Consider the following 23,047-nt stretch of genomic DNA (forward strand, 5'->3'; position numbering starts at 1 on the left):
AGGAAGAAAGGATGGAATCTGCTCTGCAAACACGTACAAATGTGCAGATATTATAGCCGTGAGAGGGATTTTAAACAATACTTTTCTGAAGAAAAAGGTGTAGTCTTTTGTAATAATATTTGTTCGCTTATGGAGGCCCTTGGAAATCAACACCATGCAGATGAGTGTCGATTGTTCATAGACGCATCAAAAGTAAGTAGCCAATTCCTGTCAATAACCGTAGCGCATGCTGCTGATATGAAAGAGACATACGAAAGTATGAACCTGTTGTTAGAAAAAATCCAATGTAAAAAAATATAACTGAAACGTCTGTGAGGATTTGAAGGTCATTGCTTTATTGCTTGGAATTTAACTTGTCTAGAGATGAACGAGCATACTCGATAAGGCAAACTACTCAAGCGAGTAGTGCCTCATTCGAGTACCTGCCTGCTCGTCTCTAAAGATTCGGGTGCCGGCAGGGGGTGAGGGGCGGCAGGGGAGAGCGGGAAGGAACGGAGGGGAGATCTCTCTCTGCCTCTCTCCCCCCTGCTCACCGACGCAACTCACCTGTCACCCGCGCCGCCAGCCGAATCTTTAGAGACGAGCGGGCAGGTACTCGAATAGGGCACTACTCGCTCGAGTAGTTTGCCTTATCGAGTATGCTCGCTCATCTCTACTTGTGTCACTAAATTGTGCTGTGAATGGGACAGCAGGGATAGGAAGTCTCACTATATTCAAAAACAATGGTCTAAACGTGCATCTCTTATTCCTGGACAAAAAATGTACCTTTAGTGAATCCTGAAAAAGTGTATTTGCCTGCTTTCTTCACTGCATATTAAAACTGAGACTGATTAAACAATTCGTAAAAACAATTGATAGAAATTCTGCAGCATTAATGAATTTGAAATCTAAATTTCCCAAAGCTGGTAATGGAAAGCTGAAAGAAGGAATTGTATAGGGCCACAAATAAGATCAGTGATGGATGATGAAAAATTTCAGGAACTGTTAAATCCGTTGCATAAAGCAGCCTTCTTTTCTTGGAATTCGTAAATCAGAAAACTATTGTGAAATAGTGAGTCATCTTGTGAAATCATACCAAGCTATGGGATGCAGTTGGTTCTTCCAACTGCACATCTTCGACTCCTGCCTGGACTTCTTCCCAGAAAATCTTGGGGTTGTCAGTGACCAGCATGGCAAGCATTTACATTGGAACAGCAGAGGTACCAAGTCAATTGGAGTCCCACTATGCTGCTGACTCTTGCTGGACCATGAAGAGAGACGTCCCAGGAGCAAAATATTCCTGTCAATCATCATCAAAACTTTCTAGGTAACTAGACTTGAAATATGTGCCACAACAAAACCTGCCTGATGGAAAAATTCTAAGAACATATTTGAATTCAGAAGGTGAAATACTACTAGAATATTCTTCTGAAACAAAAAAGTTTTGTTTTGTAGGCCAGTGGTATCGTTATCATAATAAAATCCTTTATTATGCAGTTCAAAGTGTTTCTACAATATTGTCAAGTCTGGTTTGAGAGCTTCGCACAACTGGAGGTGACAAGACAGGATAAAACAAGTAACTAATAATACAGAACTTTCTGAACCTGTGAAGAATACTAGAATAGCGTACAGGAGGATTTTGCAGACCAATCTGCCAGATCTGCCCAAACTGGTCAAACCTCTCAAGCGGAGGATCAGCCCCAAAAAGGGTGACTCCACTACAGAAGGGAGACCGTAGACCAGTCTGAAATTTACTGGCCATGACTACCTCAGAATCTAATTAACTCTAATTAATAAACATGCTAATCACCAATAACAAATTCCTAGTGTAAATGGGCTTTAATACTTTCTGGCAAAGCATATGGCCAGCACACAAACAGTATAACCAATACCCTTAGAACTAAAGGGCTGGTTTATATATCACACAGCCAATGGGAAATTTAAAGGACAAATATGTCCCTTTCAAGGGGCTCTCTAAAATATATTCCATCAGAGTCACTATTCAGGCCCAATCAAGTTTGACAAACAACCTTTTTGTCAAGTTGTCAAAATAAGGTCAACAGGGCAGTGATATTTTTTATGTGTAGGTAACTTTCCAGCATAGAGAATAGTCAGTAAAATCAACAATAACATCAAAAGACGATCAATATCCATCATTGCAATATTAAAGGAGTTGTCTAGTAGTAAATTATTGATGGTGTATTTACAAGGTAGGGCATCAGTGGTAGATTTGCAAAGTCTGTCACCCAGGATACCCAATGTTCAGCTGTTTCCTGAGCCAGTGCATTTGTCCACTGAGCTGATTTCTGCAGGAAGCAGACAGCTCCATTTCTACTGTAGTGGTCAGTTTTGGTAATACAGGCAAAGTTTTTGTTTAAGTGAATGGCCTGCAATACCATGTCTGGCCACTGCAGTGGAAATGGAGCTGTCTGCTTCCTGCAGTAAGCAACTCATTGTAAGAATGCGGTGACCCAGCACACAGCTGATCAGCAGGGTCCGAGGCAGTAGACCCCAGTCAATCCTCTATTGATGGCTTGAGAGGATAGGTTTGGAAGCCACCAACCAAACTACTCCTTTACCTAGGGGACTATCCTCAACATCCCTTGGGCCAATTAGTTTTCCAACTGTTGGTGTTTCTTTGCCATAAGACAATGGCATAAAAAATGTGCTGCTTGCCTACAATACAAACATAATCCCTTAGCTAATTGTTGTTCCCAATGCACCTTTTTTCTCATAGACCATAGCTGGATAGTTTCCTCAGGAAAATCGAGGGAGTATGAGGAGGGGAACAAAGTTAAGGCCCTTTTAGATGCAACGATTTTCGCTCAAAAATCGCTCAAAGCCATCTTTTGAGCGATAATCGTTGTGTGTAACTGCACTGATATCATGCAGTTTCCATTAAGCTTGGCTGATCTTTCAGCATGATGAAAGATCAGTGATCGGTTATCAGGAATTCACAGCTGGATACAGCTAATACTATTGTTTCAGCAGTATCCTGCTCCCTGAAGACAGGCTGCGTATGAAGAACACAGTGATGCAGCTGTGTTCTTTATACCCTGCTCAGAGCGCTCGGCTGTATAACAGCCAGGTGCTCCGAGCAGAGAACTGCTGGAAGCAGAAGACAAGCGGGGCCATCAGAAATCATTAAATCTTTAACTTTATCCGATAACCCGAAACAAATCTGGATTTTAAGAGCCAGGTCATTCCACTGAGTATCATGTGACTACCTCCTTTACTGAACTCTTACCCAGCTGAAGAGTGTGAATCTTACGTTTAGCTAAGCTCATAAAGTGACCCCAAAGCAGCTACCAACGTGGGGGGTAGGGAGAAAACCCAGGCTTGTGAATCTTCCTGTAATCAAGACATAACAATTCCCACTCTCTGGCCCTCACTCATGATGAATGCTATCTTAACTTAAAATACAGCTTACAAGACTCTCAAAATGCCACAAAATCCTGACGTTTCCCAGAGAAGAGATTCTGGGAGATTGACTTGGTTCCCTACAGCTGGACATATATGTGTTTCTCATGTTTGTTTAACATATCAAGCCACCTATCTCGAAATGTGTCGGGTTTTGAGACAAGTTAAATAGGAAGATCTCTGTGCAGCATAACATATATCTTTATTTTCCTGTCCCAAGCATAAACTAGGAAAATATAGAGGCCTTCCAGAATACTTACTATGCATACTAATCACAACATAAAATTTGTTCAATCACTCCAAAGATTTTCTGATTAGCTACATGCATTTCAATGTGCAGATGAACCCTTGGGATAATAAGATCTGATTTTTGATTGTGAGATGAATATAGCCTAAAAAGAGAATGCACAGCGCATCAGACAATCAGGTTACAAATGAGTCAGTGCAGAGTGAAGAAAAGTAGATAACTGACATCTGAACTTTCAATAAATGAATAGAAATAACCATGTTGTGTTTATAAACATTTCTCTCAGTACCAACATTAATGCAAATAGGAAGATGGAACAATGCCTCTATAGCACCACTTACTGGAAGGCAGCATTCCTGCCCATCCCTGTCAAACCTTTTAATCAAAGTACTAATGACCACTTGTCCATCTGTCAGTGCGTGACGTTTGACTTACATGCAGAGCCTGACAGCACCTGTGATGTCAGTTACCAGCTCTTAGCTCTTCCCCCTAATCACATGATGGTGATGTCATCACAAGTCTTTTATCCTCCCTGTGCACTGAATGAGAGATCATGGACAGACTACATCCTCCACAAACCCCTGCGGCCTCAGTTGCTATGGATACAGCAGTACTCATTCTGGAAGTTTGCACCTGGTTGTTGCACACCTGCGTAGAGACTCCAATAAATGACACCTCACAAATGTACACATACATAGCTTGTGTGCTGCCAGGACCTGTGATGATATCACAGTCACAGTCACATTGTCTCTAAACTGAATGAGGGATTATGGGTGGACTGCATCCCCCACAAAACCCTGTGGCCTCAACTGCTATGGATACAGCAGTACTCAGTCTGGCAGTTAGTAGCTTGTTGTGACACAGCTGCATACCTGTGTGGAGAGTACAATAAATGACACCTCACAAATGTCCACACACATAGCTGGCGGTGTATAATGACCAACAACATTGAAGCATAGTCATTCACCCCTATCTTGACATCTCCTGAACGTGATATTATGTCATCTCAAGTGTTAATGCCGCCAACACTAGTCCAGCCTCCATCTAATCATGAACCGTTGTCCAGTGTTGAAACTAATCATTGCTGTCATACAAACATGTCACCACAGAGGGTTCAACGCCGCTGTGAAGCTAATGCAACTTACATGACACAGCGACAAGCCACAATTTCACCTTAGCCATTAGCTGAAGTTCATAAATCTCATGCAGCAGATATGCGAAAGCTACAAGCAAACATGTCTCCTCAGCAAGCTGCTGAAGTTTGTAAGTCACGTGCAGCTCAAATGAAAAAGAAACGTAGCAGAGCTGGGTGTGTGATGTGCATGTAGCAGAGCTATCTGGTGCATTGCGTCAACAGAAACACTGGTACTATAATTTCCTAATAATTACTAGGAAGCCTAATAACAATGACTGGGAATTATGAGCCAAAAACAACCATGCACAGATAGCTGTTTCGGGGTGATTGCCCCTCATTAGTGTGGAGTAGATTTCTGGCTTGGCTAGTGAGAAGCCTATAGACGTGGGTTGGGAAGGGTTTCGTTTCACCTTAGGGAAAGTACCTAGAAGAGAGCATGGACGGCCTTCTAAGGCCGGCTGCACACGAGCGTGATGGGCTCCGCCGCGGAATATTCCGCGGCGAAGCTCATCACGGCGCCCCCCAGAGACCCCATACTTACCAGCGGATCCGGAGTTTTCGCTCCCGCATGACGCTTCCCCGCCCACCGCCGCCACGTCACATGACACTCCCACCGCGTCACATGACACGGCGGCGGTAGGCGGGAAAGCGTTTTCACGCTATCTTCCGCTGTGTTACAGCGGGAGATAGCGTAAATGGACAGCTTCCATTGACTGCAATGGAAGCCGTCAGCGCGTACACCCGCGGCAAATAGAGCATGCCGCGGGTGAGGACGGGAGATTTCACGGTGCGGAATTCCGCGGTGGAATTCCGCACTGTGTGCCCTGAGCTATTAGGTTCAATAGAACCTAATAGCTGCGGGCAACGCAGCAGATTTTCGCCACGAATTAGGCGGCGGAAATCCGTTCGTGGGAAGGAGGCCTAAGTCTCCTCACACTCTTTAGGTGCTCTCCCTAATTTTTCTCTATTGTCTTACAGAGAACACCTGGCAGTGTTTTTTCTGAAAAACTTTGTATAGGTTGTCACTTGTCACCATTAAAAATAAAAATGTTAGCTGCATGGTAAAGTGACTTCAGGAAGCTTAAAGTGGGTGAGAGCAGGAGCGGATTGTCTCAATTGGTATAACATGTTTGCATTAAAACAGCCAAGCTATGCAAATACATAAATAGCGTTGAGCAATGTGGTGCGCTATTTGCTTCATGTAACGCAAAGAACATCCATGCTAGCAATGCTACATCTATTAGTCAGAGTGACAAATGGCTACAAACAGCATTTCTTGACTTGGAGGACCCAACTCATTACATGGGCAGATCATTTCATTAAAATGGAATTTCGCAATGCTTTATTTTTTCCAGGTGTGGAGTTGTAGTAGAATTGAGCACTTTCTACCAGAACTCCCTAGAATTTGCAACATGCTCTCCCAGCAATAGTTCACCCTGTGAGCAGCTTATAATGTTGGCAAACTAACCTAAGAAAAAATGACTGTTCAATGCAGACCACCCTTTTAAAGTTAATACCATCCTTGCCACCAGAAATGCATACTCTCACATTTGATGCTTGAATTTTATGACAAACTGAAAAGTTTAGTTAGAAAGGTAATTAAATAAAAATTGGTTAAAAGGTTTTCCATTTATATAACACTTCCTTAGAGCAACTGAATAGAAAGAAAGAGTTTCATATTATGCAATAATGTAAATGTATGTGTCAATATAAACTGTCGTTTCAGCTTAAAAATATCTATAGCTATTTCTATTATGAAGCATGATTGACAAATGAATGACATCTCCCTAATTACAAATTTATAAAAATCTTTCACAAATTTAAGCAAACTGTTTATGATGCGTTGGTCTGCTATTTATAATCAGAACTCAAAACTTACTTTAGACGATCTTTGTACAACTTGTTGGTGTTTTCCCACTGGAAGGAAAGCTCTGCCAGTTTTTGTTGAATTTTCTCATTTTCTTTTGGTGTAGCTGATTGGAGAACTGTATTCTTTCTGCCTTGAGTGAACCCAATTTGACCTGATAGTCTCCCTAGGATTTCTTTTGCGTTCTGGAACAAAAAAAAAAATAGTGGTAAAATGAAATAGCTGACAAATCAATTTTAAACTGTAATAACACCATCTATAAAGTGTTTAAAGAACATTGTTCACCCTGAGTGAATTTTAATTTAAAAAAAAAAAGAAAGAAAAGATTTGTTAAGATAAGAAGTGTTGATGGCTGAGGCATGTGCTACACAAGAATATTTCTGACATCCTGCTCTCCGTAGAAGTACAGTACAAGTGTGGTAGTATAACCATCCCTTATAACAGGTGGCTACAACTACAACTGTGATTTACCACATGATGATCTGATCATATTACACATCTGTCAGATACATATTTCAGTGTGGTAGTGGCAGTGTTGCATCCTAGTACTTGGGGGGAGGCAAATCTATTAAAATGTTTTTTCTCAAGTATATTCACTAGAGAAAAAGAAATGTCACATGAGATGCAAGGGGATAAAATAAACACCCACTAAATATTACCAGCCTAATGCAGAAGGAAGTGCAGAGCTAAAACAGATTAAAAATGAACAAATCACCAAGCCCAGATGAAATACACCCAAGGGTTCTACGGGAACAAAGGGAAGTGATAGACAGGCTTCTATTTCTTATAGTTAGGGACTCTATTGAGACCGAGATTGTACCATTGGATTAGCGCATTGCCAATGTGGTTGCAATATTCAAAAGAGGGGTCAAGAAGAGAGCCTAGTAACTACAGGCCGGTTAGTCTCACTGCAATAATTGGAAAAATATTCCAGGGTTTTTTTGAGAGATGCTGACCTGGAATACCTCAAGGAAAACAACGGGATAACCCCTCATCAGCACGAGTTCATGAGGGGTCAATCATGTCAAACCAACTTGATCAGCTTTTACAATGCAGTAAGTTCTAGGCTGGACCTGGGAGAGTCTATTGATCTCATATATCTAGATTTTTCTAAAGCATTTTAAACCATGCAGCATAATAGGTTAATACATAAAATGAGACAGCTCAGTCTGAGTGAAAATGTGTGTAATGGGGTAAAGAACTGGCTTGGGAATAGAAAGGAGAGGGTGGTAATAAATGGATCGTACTCTGATTGGGCCACCATTGCTAGCGGGGCGCCACAGGGTCCAGTATTAGGCCGCATTCTATTTAATATATTTATCAATGACCTGATAGGACTGCACACTAAAAAACGATATTTGCAGACAATACAAAATTATACAAGATAATTAATACAACAGAGGACAATGTATGGCTGCAAATGGACCTAGATAAGCTGGGGGCTTGGGTAGAAAAATGACAAATGAAGTTCAACATTGATAAATGTAAGGTTATGCACATGGACAGGTTAAACAGATGTCAGCAATATACACTAAATGGGGTACTGCTAGAGAAAAGTGATATAGAAAAAGACCTGGGGGTACTAGTTGACTGTAAACTTAACTGGAGCAATCAACGCCAGCCAGCTGCTGCAAAAGCAAATAAAGTTTTGGAGTGCATTAAAAGAGGTATAGGGGCGAGGGACAAGAACATTATTCTTCCACTATATAAGGCACTTGTCAGGCCTCGTATGGAATACTGTGACCAGTTCTGGACACCGGTGCTAAGAAAAGACATTGCAGTACTTGAGAGGGTACAAAGACTGGAAACTAAATTAATAAACAGAATGGGAGGACTGGAATACCCAGAGAGGCTATCAAAATTGGGATTATTCACCGTGGACAAAAGGCGGTTAAGGGGCGACCAAATAACTATGTATAAATACATTAGTGGACAATATAAGGATCTCTTCCATGATCTGTTTATACCAAGGACTATGATGGTAACAAGAGGGCATTCTCTATGTCTACAAGAAAGCCGGTTTCATCACCAATGCAGAAGAGGGTTCTTTACTGTAAGAGCAGTGAGACTGTGGAACTCTCTGCCTGAAGAAGTGGTGATGGCAAAATCAATGGAGGAGTTTAAGAGGGGACTAGACGTCTTTTTAGAGCGCTATGACATTGCAGGATATAGACATTAAATAACCAAAGAGGTCATTGATCCAGGACTTGGAGTCAGGTAGGAACTTTCAAATGTTGATCCAGGGATTATTCTGATTGCCATTATGGAGTTGGGAAGGATTTTTTTTCCACCATAAGGCCTCGGTCACACGGGTGATTTTTCGCACGATTTGCGCATGCGCATGCGACCGGCGATTTTATAGAACCATTGTTTTGCAATGGTATCGGACACATGGGCGCTTTTTATGCGCTTGTCCGATAAATTATAGAACAGAAATCGCAGATCGCGCCTATCTGCGATCTGCGATTCCTTGTGTTCTGTATATGCGCTCAACGGGGCCGGCGGCAGCAGCGCCGACCCCATTGAGAACATATACTACACAAATCATTCTCCTCTGCCACAGCTGTTACAGCTGTGGCAGAGAAGAATGATGTTTGCCCATTGAATTCAATGGAGCCGGCAATACAGCCGGCTCCATTGAAAGCAATGGGCTGCCGGCGAGCGCGGGATGAATTTTCGGGAAGGGCTTAAAAATATAAGCCCTTCCCTGAAAATCATCCAAAAATGTGAAAAAATAAAAAATATATATATATACTCACCTTGTCCCAGCAGACGGAGTTCAGCCGCGGCCGGCCGGCAGTTCTCCTGAACTGCTCTGAGTAGTATTCAGCAGGCGGGGATTTAAAATCCCCGCCTGCTGAATGGGCTGCCTCTGATTGGTCACAGCCCTCACCAATCAGAGGCAGCTCTCACTCACCCATTCATGAATTCATGAATGGGTCAGTGAGTGCTGCTTCTGATTGGCTCAGTGCAGGGACCAATCAGGGGCAGCTCTCAGCTGTCATTCAAAAGGAAACGCGGCTAGGAGCAGATTTTTCTGGCAATTTTTCGGCCCCCGGTCATGCGATTTGCGGATGCGCATCCGTCGTGCGATCCGCAAATCGCGGCAAAAAACGCCCGTCTGACCGAGGCCTAAAAGAGTAAATTGGCTTCTGCCTCATTGATTTTGCTTTGCCTTCTTCTGGATCAACAAGGGGGGTGGAAGCAGGCTGAACTGAATAGACATTTGTCTTTTTTCAGCCTTGCATACTATGTTACTATGTAAAAAGGGTGTGTGGTCATGGGGCATGACTAGGGCTTGGCTTAATACAATGTATGATTTTACCTCCAATATTGTGGGCAGTGTTCACTGGAATACACTGGGGTCAGAGAAGAAGCGTGTAGTGGTTGGCATTCATAATTGCTGGTGCAGCTCTCATTATAATCAACGGGAGCATGCGCTTGTAGTGACCAGCACTTGTAATTGCAGTTGCAATCCCATTGATTTCAATGAAAGCTGCGCCTGCAATTATGAGCGCTGGCCACTTGATAGGGGTCAGAGCAGTGCTTCCGCTCCTACACCGGTGTATCCCAGCGAGCACTGACAGGAAAACCCATTTAATGTCAGCTGAGTGATTTCCAGCCTGGGAGCCACAGCACTCCGATTGGAAATCACTGCCCTACTGGTTGAAAAATACGTCAGGATATTCTGTTACATTTTGAGTAGAATGTTACATACTTATTGCACATACAGCACTGAATTGTAAGGATTTTTTGTACTTTCTTGTGATTTGTTGCTATAACGGACATTTTTCTCAGGTGTGCATTTAATGAAGTCTGGTGAAGCTGTTATAATATGCTGTGAAAAAGGACTTCAACCAAAACATGTAGCTCTGTGTTTTTTCACCTGCTTTGTGGATTGTGCATCTTATGTGTTTTTCAAATAAATTCAATGTTTTCTAATTTCACCACCGGTGCTAGATCTGTACTTTTTTATTATTTACCTTTATTATTATGTACAAACTTTTATGATCTTTATAGATTTCAGGCTGTACCACTAGTTCATTAACCTACAGCAATTAACCTCATAAAAAGACCGCACTATACAAACCTCCAAACAGTGACTGCACAGTCAAAATAGTAGTTTAATCTATTAACTTATATAGTCATTTTTTGGAGGTTTGGTAAACATATACCCTTCAACATGACATAAATCATATAACCACAAAAAGCAATACAACTTTCGTGAGACATCAGCATCAATGTTATAACAATGTAGCAGTAAATGCAGAATTCGGTTTCGATTGATTTTCATTTATCCACAAGGTAGAATGAACAGGCGGCACTCGATGATATCAAATTCCATAGCATTACTTTATTCCATAACAAATGTGTGGCAGTAAATATGAGGACGTGGTGCACATAGAAAGGCAACAACCATAGGCGTAACTTGAAGCTCCCGGGCCCAGATGCAAAACTTGTAACAGGGCCCCCAACTATAATGCTTTACTCATAGTACTGGGTTCCCTATATGGAGAAGAGAGGTCTTATGGGCCCCCTAAGGCTCCTGGGCCCGGGTGCAACCGCATCCCCTGCATCCCCTATAGTTACGCCACTGGCAACAACTGTTCCGCATCATATGACACAAAACAACTGTTGCCTTTCTGTGGCACCACATCCTCATTTTTACCTTTTGGATATTCTTATAATGGCAGGGTACCATTGATTACCATAGGGTCAAAGATTTACTTATCCATTCGGTGAGTGCTGTTTGCTTCTATTTCCAGTTTGAATTAGTCATTACTCTCAATTTTCCACCATTTTTTCATGATAAAGACACTAATAAAATCACATTTTTACACCTGTACATCTAAGCTATTTCCCAGGGGGAAAAAAAAAGACTTGTGTTGGATACTAGAGAGTTGTGGACATACTGTATATAGCTTAATAAAATTTACAATCTCCCTTAGTAGTTAATTTAGTCTTTCCATGTTTACTATTACCCAGGGACATATACATAAACATTGTGATTATTTACTCTGACACATTTTTCTTCCCTTCAGGCTAATAAAAACTGTAAGGTTAACAATTTTCTTAGCTGCTGTTGCCAGTAACTATGATGGTGACACAGTATACTGACACAAACAGATTGTAAGCTTGCAGCATGGAACTTAGTTGGCTCCATGCATTTTCCTCTGCATGATTGCTCTAGGGCGCTCAATTAATGCCATTTACTTTTATGCCTCAGAGAATGAACAATAGCGATGAAAATATTTATTATGGGATCTGAGCATCTGACAATGGGAATTAATGAATATGTCTTAAAAGCAATACATCAAAACATGTCACTTGTTTCTTTGTAATTGCTTGAAAGCAAAGGTTATTCTCTGCACTAAATAATACAAAGGCTAGTATTGACATAGAATCTGGAAAAATCACATCCGTATTTCAATTAAAAGGAACATGTCAGCTTGAACATGCTGTCCAAACTGCAGGCATCATGGTATAGAGCAGGAAGAGCCGAGCAGATTGATATATAGCTCTATGGGGAAAGATTCAGTAAACTTGTATCAAGATGTGATATGGGCAGGCATGAGGTATACAGCTTCCGTATAGTATCTTGCAGTATTTCAGTCCAGATTTGCTGTAATTAAGCCTCTAGATCATGAAAACACATCCTAGATGGTCCACACATATTCTAGTGGTGATAAAACTGGCAACTGGGAAGGGCTTGGAAGCATGGCAATGTTGTAGATGCATTCCTGTGACACCCTTGCTGTGTGTGACCAAGCCTTATCCTGCTGGAAAATGCTTCTTGGAAGCCCTGCCATGAGAGGCAACACATGTGGCTGCAGGATATAGTGAACATATTGGGAAGATATCATAGTCCCTTCTACCACTAGGTGACCAACTGTCATGTGCAATGGCCCCCCAGACCATCACACCTTTTTTTTATCTAAATAGGACTTAAAGTATTAATTTCTTAATATATCTTTATATCAGAGCTCCAATTTATTTTCTGATTCAGAGTGTCAAATCTGCATTGACATTGAATTAAATGATAAAATAGCCTTGAGCCACCATTAGAAGATCTTACTGCATATTGTTACACATTGAACTGATTAATAAAAGGAATATACAGTATGTTCCAAAGCTGCAGACAAACACAATGACATCATTTAACTCAATATCTATAAAAAGAAGTTCTTTAAAAGAAAAAGAAAGTGTTGACTGCTTTATAATAAACCAAGAAATTAATTAGCAAAAATGTTAGGTTTAGAAATAGCATGATGATAAAAATGGACATCTGCTTCAAGTTACAGTTACTTCAACCTACACGTTCCTTAATAGAGTATCTATTAAGGTATAGATTTATCTATCATTCTATGTATCTCATATCTATCTATCTATCTATCTCCTATCTATCTATCTATCTATCTATCTATCTATCTATCTATCGATCTATCTATCTGGGTTATTGCATACAGGCTATCTATCTATCTATCTCCTATCTATCTATCTATCTATCTCATATCTATCTATCTATCTCATATCTATCTATCTAATCTATCTCCTATCTATCTATCTATCTATCTATCTATCTATCTATCAATCTCATATCTATCTATCTATCTCATATCTATCTATCTTTCTATCTATCTATCTCATATCTATCTATCTATTTATCTATCTCATATCTATCTATCTATCTATCTATCTATCTATCTATCTATCTATCTATCTATCTATCTATCTATCTCATATCTATCTATCTATCTATCTATCTATCTATCTATCTATCTATCTCATATCTATCTATCTTTCTATCTATCTATCTCATATCTATCTATCTTTCTCATATCTATCTATCTATCTATCTATCTATCTATCTATCTATCTATCTATCTATCTATCTCATATCTATCTATCTATCTATCTATCTCATATCTATCTATCTTTCTATCTATCTATCTCATATCTATCTATCTTTCTCATATCTATCTATCTATCTATCTATCTATCTATCTATCTATCTATCTATCTATCTATCTATCTATCTCATATCTCTCTCTCTCTATCTTTCTATCTATCTATCTATCTCATATCTATCTATCTTTATCATATCTTTCTATCTATCTATCTATCTGTCTGTTTTTTAGACTTATTTTCTTAAACTCATTTGTATTATTGTGAACAGGATTGTATTGGACTAGTGAAAAAATAGCTTTAAGCTATTTTAAGCATGAAAGTGCCAAGGGAAACTCTGTAACCTGGTTAAGAAAAGAGCATACAACTTTCATTTCTAAGAAAAAAGGATTAGAGAAACCCATTAGCAACTAGAATGACACCAGCCTTTAGGGAAAGGATCCATCTCCATGCTCTTGTAGAAGAGGAATTGTAGTAATACAGACTCACAGTCCAGTTCATTCTCTCATTCTCAAATTTGTCTTTTGCTGAGTAGCAAAGAACAACACCTTGTAAAAAAATCTATTCCTAAGTGCTCTTGCATACATCAACTGATAGATTAACTATAGAAAGTATTAATTTGTAGGCCTAAATAGCTGAACACATGATTACTTGAAACTGTAGGAAACGCTGAGAAAAAAGGTTTTGTCTATACAAATGGCGTACAGTAGTGAGTTATAGCAGTCCTTATTGGGGTGCAGAGTTTTCAGCTGCACCCACTCTATTTCTTGAGAAGGCACAAATGCACTACCTCAATAAAATAAAGCAGTATTAGCATCATCTTCATATAAGACAAGAATGTAATGCTTATCAGGAATTTCATCAAGTCTATAATAAAAAAAATAGCTCTTTCTTAATCCCTTAACACTCTAGGACGTACATTTATGTTCTGCATGTTTGGAGTTTGTATGTAGGGGGATCAGTGGGTCGATCCCAGTCCATAATATGCAGGTGCCAGCTGTTCCTTACAGCTAACACCCGCCCGCAACAGCTCGATAAGCCGTACAGCTGATCAGAGCTGTGTACACTTTAGATACCACTGTCAATTCTGACAGCATTGTTTAAATGCCCCGAGCAATATTCAGGGGTCCCGCTCTGCACCTCGCTATTAGATTGTGGGGTGCCCTGCGGTTGCCATAGCAGCTTGGGCCTTCTGAAAGGCCCCAGGGCTGCCATTGCAGATTATCTATCAAGCCATGCCTATGGCCTTTTGCTATATTTATAATAAAAGAATCTAAATAATAAAAACAAAAAACATTTTGTATCGCTGCATCCATAAAACTCTGATCTATCAAAGTAACAAATTATTTATCCCACACAGAGAATGACGTATGTACTGCAAAATGGCACCAACAGAAACTACAGGATGTCCTGCAAAAACTAAGCCCTCGCACAATTATATTGAAAATAATATATACAGAAAAATAAAAAGTTATGGCTTCAGAGTAGAGATGAGTGAGCATACTCTTTTTGGGTGTTTTTGCACTCGAGCATCGCGTTTTCCGAGTAACTGACTACTCGGACGAAAATATTCGGGGGGCGCCGGGGGTGAGCGGGGAGTTGCAGAGAGGAGTGGGGAGAGTGAGAGCACTCCCCCCTGTTCCCCACTGCTACCTCCCGCTCCACCACGCCGCCCCCCGGCGCTCCCCTAATCTGTTTGTCCGAGTAGTCAGTTACTCGGAAAAAGCGGTGCTCGAGTCCAAAAACACCCGAAACGAGTACGCTCGCTAATCTCTACTTCAGAAGATGGTGGCAGAAATAATTTGAAAAAAATTAAATATCTTTGGAAAAAATAAAAGTAGTATAGAAAAAAAAATCTACTTGCTATCATAGTCATTGTACTAAACCATATAATAAAGTTATCAGGTCGTTTCTGCTGCTGTGTGTAAGCCGTAGAAACAAGATGCACCCAAAGATGGCAGAATTTGTTTTTTTTTTCCATTTCAATCCACTTAGATTTCTTTTTAAGTTTTTCAATACATTATATAGTAAATTATATAGTACCATTGAAAAATACTACTTGTCCGGCAAAAAACAAGCCCTCAGACAGCGACGTCGAAGGGTATAGAAAAGATTTATAATTCTTTAAAAGGGGGAGGAAAAAACGAAAATGGAAAAAAAGACTGTGTCCTTAAGAGGTTAACGGAACTCTTCTGGCATAACTAATACACGGTGTTATGTCTAGTACAGGGTTTGATAAGGTAGTGCATCACACAGAAATTCACAGAACTCCAAAGGGAGAAACACTGTGTCACGCACTGCCCGCTAAGACCTTGCACTACCCATAACACAGTATGTTGGTTTTGTCTGGAATGTTCCTTTAAGGGAATGGCAACAATAAAACACGTACAGTACTCCAAGACTTTCTGAAAATAGCCTCACATGGCTAGAAATTGCCTGGGGAAACAAAATGAGTCTATGGCTATATGATGCATAAAAACCTTCTGGACCTAAGTAATCCATCAGATATACTGGATTTAGGCAATGTTCTGATATCCTAAGTCAAAGAAAAATGAAATATGTGTTGCTGTATATTTTACTGCCGTAGAAACAAATGTGACTCTGTTCAACCATTTAAACTACTCTCTGGTACTTCAGATCAAACATCTATTAGAGTGTTTCATAAAAAGACTGTGCTTTTCTTGTAGTGTACTACATTAACTAAGATGTAATTGATTGTAATCAGAGTTGTTCCACTTTGTTAGATTTATACCAATATACACAAATGGATACAGCATTGCAGTAAAAACTGTCTGCCGAAGATTGATAAATCAATAGAACCTTCAAAATTACAAGCACAGTACTGATTTGATGTAGAAAGAACTAAAATTCACTTTCACTTGAAGATATCAATAACTCCAGGATATTTAAGAATAGCACAAAGGCAACTAATTGGAAGTTAGCCAAGTGTTAAATTGTACAACATATATTAAAGTGGTAATAGAGCACCCACACATTACCTCCTTAGTAACTCTGACACCTAACCTAATATTTACACAGGGCTTTAAAAGTATCTTATTAAAGCTGTTCATTTTCAATACACAACGAATTTTGCTAATAATATTGATGAACATGTTAACAATAATAGTTATATTCTTATTAAATAATTTGGAGAATATAATTATATTAGTCTACATTGCTAAGGAGACAAAGTGTTGTTATAATCCATAAACAGTGTTCCTCCCTGCCTCATGAGCACTGTAGGCAACTGTCTGCACTATCTAGCCTTAATCCATGGAAGTGTTTCTAAATCATACACTGTTCCAAATCCGTTGTACTGTTATACATGTCGGAAAAAGTTCTTCATTACAAATAAGGCTATAGAAATTCTGCCAGATAACAAAATAATGACTGATCTAAGACATATATTTATATCTAAGACTTATCTTTGACTATAAACAGCTTTCCATAAAGTATAAGCAAAGATAATAAACTTTATAATATATCTTATGACATAAACATGGTTCATTCTCCACTTATCAGACTCTTCTACTCCTCTCCTTGTTACTTGCCCTGATCACTCAATCAGAATTTACTTATAAAATCTATACAGCAGAGAGTAAACATATTTTCAACTTCACTCAGAGATCATATTACATGCTGCATATAGACGGCTATGGAGAGGACAGAGGGTGGAGAAAGTGTAATCAGCGGAATAAGAGAGATACAGACACACAGAGATGCTACTTACTTTAGTTTAATAAATGTTTTACTTGATTACTTGCTACATTATTTCTTACTGCTGTATAATGTACACCATGCTGCTGCTGGTTCTGAGGTTGTGATACAGAGATAGGGGAGCAGGATATCCTCCTCTCTATGTGTGCTATTGATGGGAGACAACATATCAGCTAGTCTCATACTTCCTCCCCTCTCCTCTTAATAGACTTATATAGGCATCTGTAACCTGATCTCTCAGTGAAGCTTAAAATTCATCTTTTCTTTGCATTACACTGCAGTTAAGAAGGCAGCATGGAAAAGGAACTGGGGAGAGAGACATTCAGTAATAAAAATATATATCAAAGCTCCTTATCTTTTCTTATGTTATCGCCTTATGGAAAGTTGTTTAGAATTGGTGGCACACTTTAGGAAGGCAGGGGGAAGTGGATTTTTTTTTCTAACATTAAATATTTCAGAGTTTCTTATTTTTATTTGTACTACTGATTTCCAATCCAATTTGTATCCTGGTTTTCCTAGGGGGCTTATTTTTTTCTGTCATTATACGACAGAGCTATCTGCTGACTAAAGCCAGTACTGCATGAGTTGACATGTTGGATAGGCTCCGACAGCAGAGAGGCTGGCAATATACAGTAAGAGAAGCCCGATGGACGTCTTCCAACATTGGAGCTGTACAGGCTTAAATCATAATGTCTTAAGACATCAGACAGTGGACTGGAAAGGGTTAATAGAGTCTGATAATGATTACAAGAACAACAAAGGGGCAGTGGTACTTTCTAGAGTCTGGCAGTACCTGACAGAGGAATGTCTATACACTTATGGCTTTGTTTGGTGCTGCAGGTCAGATTCCTTCACATGAGTGTCCTGAGCCTTTTTTTTATTCTAATCATGAAGGTACTAAATTTTGAAATTCCCAAATCATATACTAATGGCCTATGGTAGGCTATCAATATGGAACCTCATTACATTCTTGGAATAGTAAGAAATAAGAAGTACAAAACCATATACATTTCCTGTCCAAATCGAAATGCTTGTATCAATATAATTAAATGGAGAACTGGCTATTGTAATATATAATTATATAATAGCTGAAAGGGTTATTAGCATTAAATGTAATTCAGACCTCAAATTCATTCATTATGTTAAGGAATTACCATCTCTCCACGAAACAATCTCAAACAGGGTCATTGACTCTCTATGCTGCACAATGCAGGACATTAAATTACACAAACATGCTAAGTTAAATAATTATCAGTGATTTACTTTCTTTATGACCTTCTTATACCTGAAGACCATACTATAGTATTCATTATATTAATGGTAATTGCTACTTATGAAGGAAGGAAATGGCTTGGGTAAAACAACTTATATAAATTACTGGCCATATGAAAGTAACTTAACGCTTAACACAGAATAAAGAATATTGGAAATGGTTATTTTTATGCACTGGACTCTACAGTGATGAGTTTCATTTAAAGGGTTTTGTCATCAGAATAGCCACTGTCCATATGCCCTATTAGGACACAAGAATATCATTGAGGGGCATCTCTGGCTCTGGAAGGCCTGGCCGGTTTATGCATTATATCGAAAACCAGTTTTTTGAATAATCATGATGTAACACTGCATTTCCCCTGCTTTCAAGAAATGTGCAATGTTTCCTGGGCTTCTGTACCTCGGCTAGTGGCTTGGTATCAGAGGTTTTCAAGTAAATATAGGTGCCAAGGAGATTCTAAAATGTTATTGCTCTTGTGCATTGGGTTTGTCCTGTAGGGCCCTGCAGCAGTCATTAGCAAGTGGAGGCACAGTTCTCCCATGAAGTATATTGCAAAGTGACTTCTGTTATTAACTACCAGCATATATTAAAATTAATTTAGAATCTCAATATCTTATACATACAGATGGGTACATTTAACCTCATAATATTGTTTTGTAGTGTGAGCTAACTGGGGTATCTGGAGAAAAGCAAAGCAATGCTATATTATTTTCCTATTCGTTTATCACTCATTATTTATACAGGACTAGCTTTACGGACCTTGTAGACTCAATTTATTCACTGAAAGTAGGACTCATGCATATCACAGCTCTGGCCAACCTCCAAGTTATATAGCAGTATAATATACAATGCATTAAAGTTTATGGAGACCGAGTATATCTAGTATACCATGTTCTATCGAATGCCATAGTCTTCTGAAGGTGTACAACCTCCATCATATTGTGCAATAGAAAGGCACCAAATGGTAGCACATGGCACTATGCACAGAGCCAGAGATTTCATGCCCTCTGTATAGGGCTCTGTGCACAAGGCTCTATCGAGTGCATAAAGACTAAGGCCTAATGTTCCCAGGCGGATCGGATTCTGCATGCGGGAGTCTGCAGCAGAATCCGACCCTGCCCGTGGCTGAGGACACTGCGGGTCTTCTACTTACCTGTCAGGGTCTTCATTTTCTTCACTACGGACATGTGCAGAGACACCGGCCGGCACGCTGCTGCACATGCGCAGTAGAGGTTTTTTTTAAACCCCTACTTTTCCATGAAATCCGTGGCCTGTACTGAAGTGGAGCCTGCTGCGATTTGTTTTCCGAACTAAAAGGTCCGCAAAATAAATCTGCATGCCTTATTTCATTTGCGGTCGCCCATGTTTCCCCATAGGCGGCTTGATTTGCGGATCTTGATTCCGCAAATCAAACCCGCCCGATGCCGGTAACATTGGGCCTATGGGTCCTTTTCACACTGGATGAAAGTCATCCCAGTGATGATCGCTCAGTGAAAAGAGGCAAAGTGGGATGGAACTTGCGTTAGCCTGCCAGCCTCCATTCACAATAAACAGGCAGTCATTCATCGTTTGATTCTTATACCTGCAGAAAGCAGACAACAAATGAATTATCATTCGTTATTCAGTCACCGGCAGCATTTACACTGGACAATTATCGTTCAGATTTCCACAATCCAGAGAGATTCTGAATGATAATTGTGCAGTGAAAAAGTGCCCTGCTGCGGCCTCACACACGCATATGCACAATTGTACACTTAAGTGCATCGTAGTTGTGCTGTGAATGAGGTAGATTTGCGCACATATCGGCACATTTTATTGTATTTTTTGCACATGCAGGGCAGGTGTTTTTGCGCACGGGACACTACCATGCCCCAATTTCATAGGCTTTTTAGCTGAGTGAGGTCCAGATGTGTTCTCTTTTTTTTTGACGGAAATGTGCTGCATATTGCGCACTTGCACAGGCATTTAGCACACATTTGCACCCCCCCATTGACTTCTATGGGGATCCTTGGTGCGCAAACACACACAAAAATAGAGCATGCTGCGTTTTTCCATGCGGGTGAAATGCGTGCGCAAAAGAAGGAAATGAGAAAGAACCCATTAAAACCAATGGGTTCTATTCTCTGCATTTTGAAGCTGCCCTTAGTCTTCCAAAGCTATTTATTTTCTTCATGAAAAATATACTATTTTTAGTTAAATACCATGTTCTTGTTTTTCTCCAATTATTAAATAGAAGAATGAATAAAAGTATGGTAGCTTGAAATGATTTCTTCGGCAATGAAAATGGAATCGGACCAGACTTTTTGTTTTCCGTTAATATTTAAGGTCAAATCTTTCTCTTCTTAACACTTCTTAGTGCAGCTTTCTCATCTGTCCTCATTAGAGATGAGCGAGCACCAAAATGCTCGGGTGCTCGTTACTCGGGACGAAATTATCGCGATGCTTGAGGGTTCGTTTCCAGTAACGAACCCCATTGAAGTCAATGGGTGACTCAAGCATTTTTGTATATCGCCGATGCTCGCTAAGGTTTCCATTTGTGAAAATCGGGGCAATTCAAGAAAGTGATGGGAACGACACAGCAACAGATAGGGCAGGCGAGGGGCTACATGTTGGGCTGCATCTCAAGTTCCCAGGTCCCACTATTAAGCCACAATAGCGGCAAGAGTGGGGCCCCCCCCCCCCAACAACTTTTACTTCTGAAAAGCCCTCATTAGCAATGCATACCTTAGCTAAGCACCACACTACCTCCAACAAAGCACAATCACTGCCTGCATGACACTCCGCTGCCACTTCTCCTGGGTTACATGCTGCCCAACCCCCCCCCCCCCCCCCCCGCACGACGCAGTGTCCACAGCGCACACCAAATTGTCCCTGCGCAGCCTTCAGCTGCACTCATGCCACACCACCCTCATGTCTATTTATAAGTGTGTCTGCCAGAGGAACCGCAGGCACACACTGCAGAGGGTTGGCACGGCTAGGCAGCGACCCTCTTTAAAAGGGGCGGGGCGATAGCCCACAATGCTGTACAGAAGCAATGAGAAATAGAATCCTGTGCCACCGCCATCAGGAGCTGCACACGTGGGCATAGCAATGGGGAACCTATGTGCCACACACTATTCATTCTGTCAAGGTGTCTGCACGCCCCAGTCAGACCGCGTTTTTTTATAAATAGTCACAGGCAGGTACAACTCCGCAATGGGAATTCCGTGTGCACCCACAGCATGGGTGGCTGCCTGGAACCCACCGGCTGTACATTAATGTATCCCATTGCAGTGCCCATCACAGCTGAGGTAACGTCCGATTAAATGCAGGTGGGCTTCGGCCCACACTGCATGCCCCAGTCAGACTGGGGTTCTTTAGAAGTGGACACATGTAGTTACAACTCCGTGTGGACCGACAGCATGGGTGGGTGCCAGGAAGCCACCGGCGGTACATAAATATATCCCATTGCATTGCCCATCACAGCTGAGGTAATGTCATGTTTAATGCAAGTGGGCTTCGGCCCACACTGCATGCCCCAGTCAGACTGGGGTTCTTTAGAAGTGGACACATGCAGTTACAACTCTGTGTGGACCGACAGCATGGGTGGGTGCCAGGAAGCCACCGGCGGTACATAAATATATCCCATTGCATTGCCCATCACAGCTGAGGTAATGTCATGTTTAGAGATGAGCGAGCGTACTCGGAAAAGCACTACTCGCTCGAGTAATTTGCTTTATCCGAGTATCGCTGTGCTCGGGTCTGAAGATTCGGGTGCCGGCATGGAGCGGGGAGCTGCAGGGGAGAGCGGGGAGGAACGGAGGTAAGATCTTTCTCTCCCTCTCTCCCGCCCGCTCTCCCCTGCTCCCTGCTGCGACTCACCTGTCAGCCGCAGCGGCACCCAAATCTTCAGACCCGAGCACAGCGATACTCAGATAAAGCACATTACTCGAGCGAGTAGTGCTTTTCCGAGTACGCTCGCTCATCTCTAGTCATGTTTAATGCAAGTGGGCTTCAGCCCACACTGCATGCCCCAGTCAGACTGGGGTTCTTTAGAAGTGGACACATGCAGTTACAACTCCGTGTGGACCCACAGCATGGGTGGGTGCCAGGAAGCCACCGGCGGTACATAAATATATCCCATTGCATTGCCCATCACAGCTGAGGTAATGTCATGTTTAATGCAAGTGGGCTTCGGCCCACACTGCATGCCCCAGTCAGACTGGGGCTCTTTAGAAGTGGACACATGTAGTTACAACTCCGTGTGGACCCACGGCATGGGTGGCTCCCTGGAACCCACCGGCGGTACATAAATATATCCCATTGCAGTGCCCAACACAGCTGATGTAACGTCAGCTGTAATGCAGGTGGGCAAAAAATTAATTGGATTACACTGTAGGCGAGGGCCCCAAAAAATGGTGTACCAACAGTACTAATGTACCTCAGAAAAATTGCCCATGCCCAACCAAGAGGGCAGGTGAAACCCATTAATCGCTTTGGTTAATGTGGCTTAAGTGGTAACTA

General features: G+C 41.0%; 1 protein-coding gene across 1 annotated transcript in view; it reads right to left on the reverse strand.

The window, feature by feature from the left end:
- The window catches only part of DMD (dystrophin), a 2,524,637-nt gene that overhangs the window by 1,269,436 nt on the left and 1,232,154 nt on the right, over window positions 1-23,047 (reverse strand). The window contains exon 43 of the mRNA XM_066577956.1: window positions 6,661-6,833. Within this exon, the coding sequence (XP_066434053.1) occupies window positions 6,661-6,833 (173 nt within the window). The remainder of the gene's footprint in view (window positions 1-6,660; window positions 6,834-23,047) is intronic.

This window comes from Eleutherodactylus coqui, chromosome 1 (assembly GCF_035609145.1).
Source record: "Eleutherodactylus coqui strain aEleCoq1 chromosome 1, aEleCoq1.hap1, whole genome shotgun sequence".
NCBI classification, from domain to species: Eukaryota; Metazoa; Chordata; class Amphibia; order Anura; family Eleutherodactylidae; genus Eleutherodactylus; species Eleutherodactylus coqui.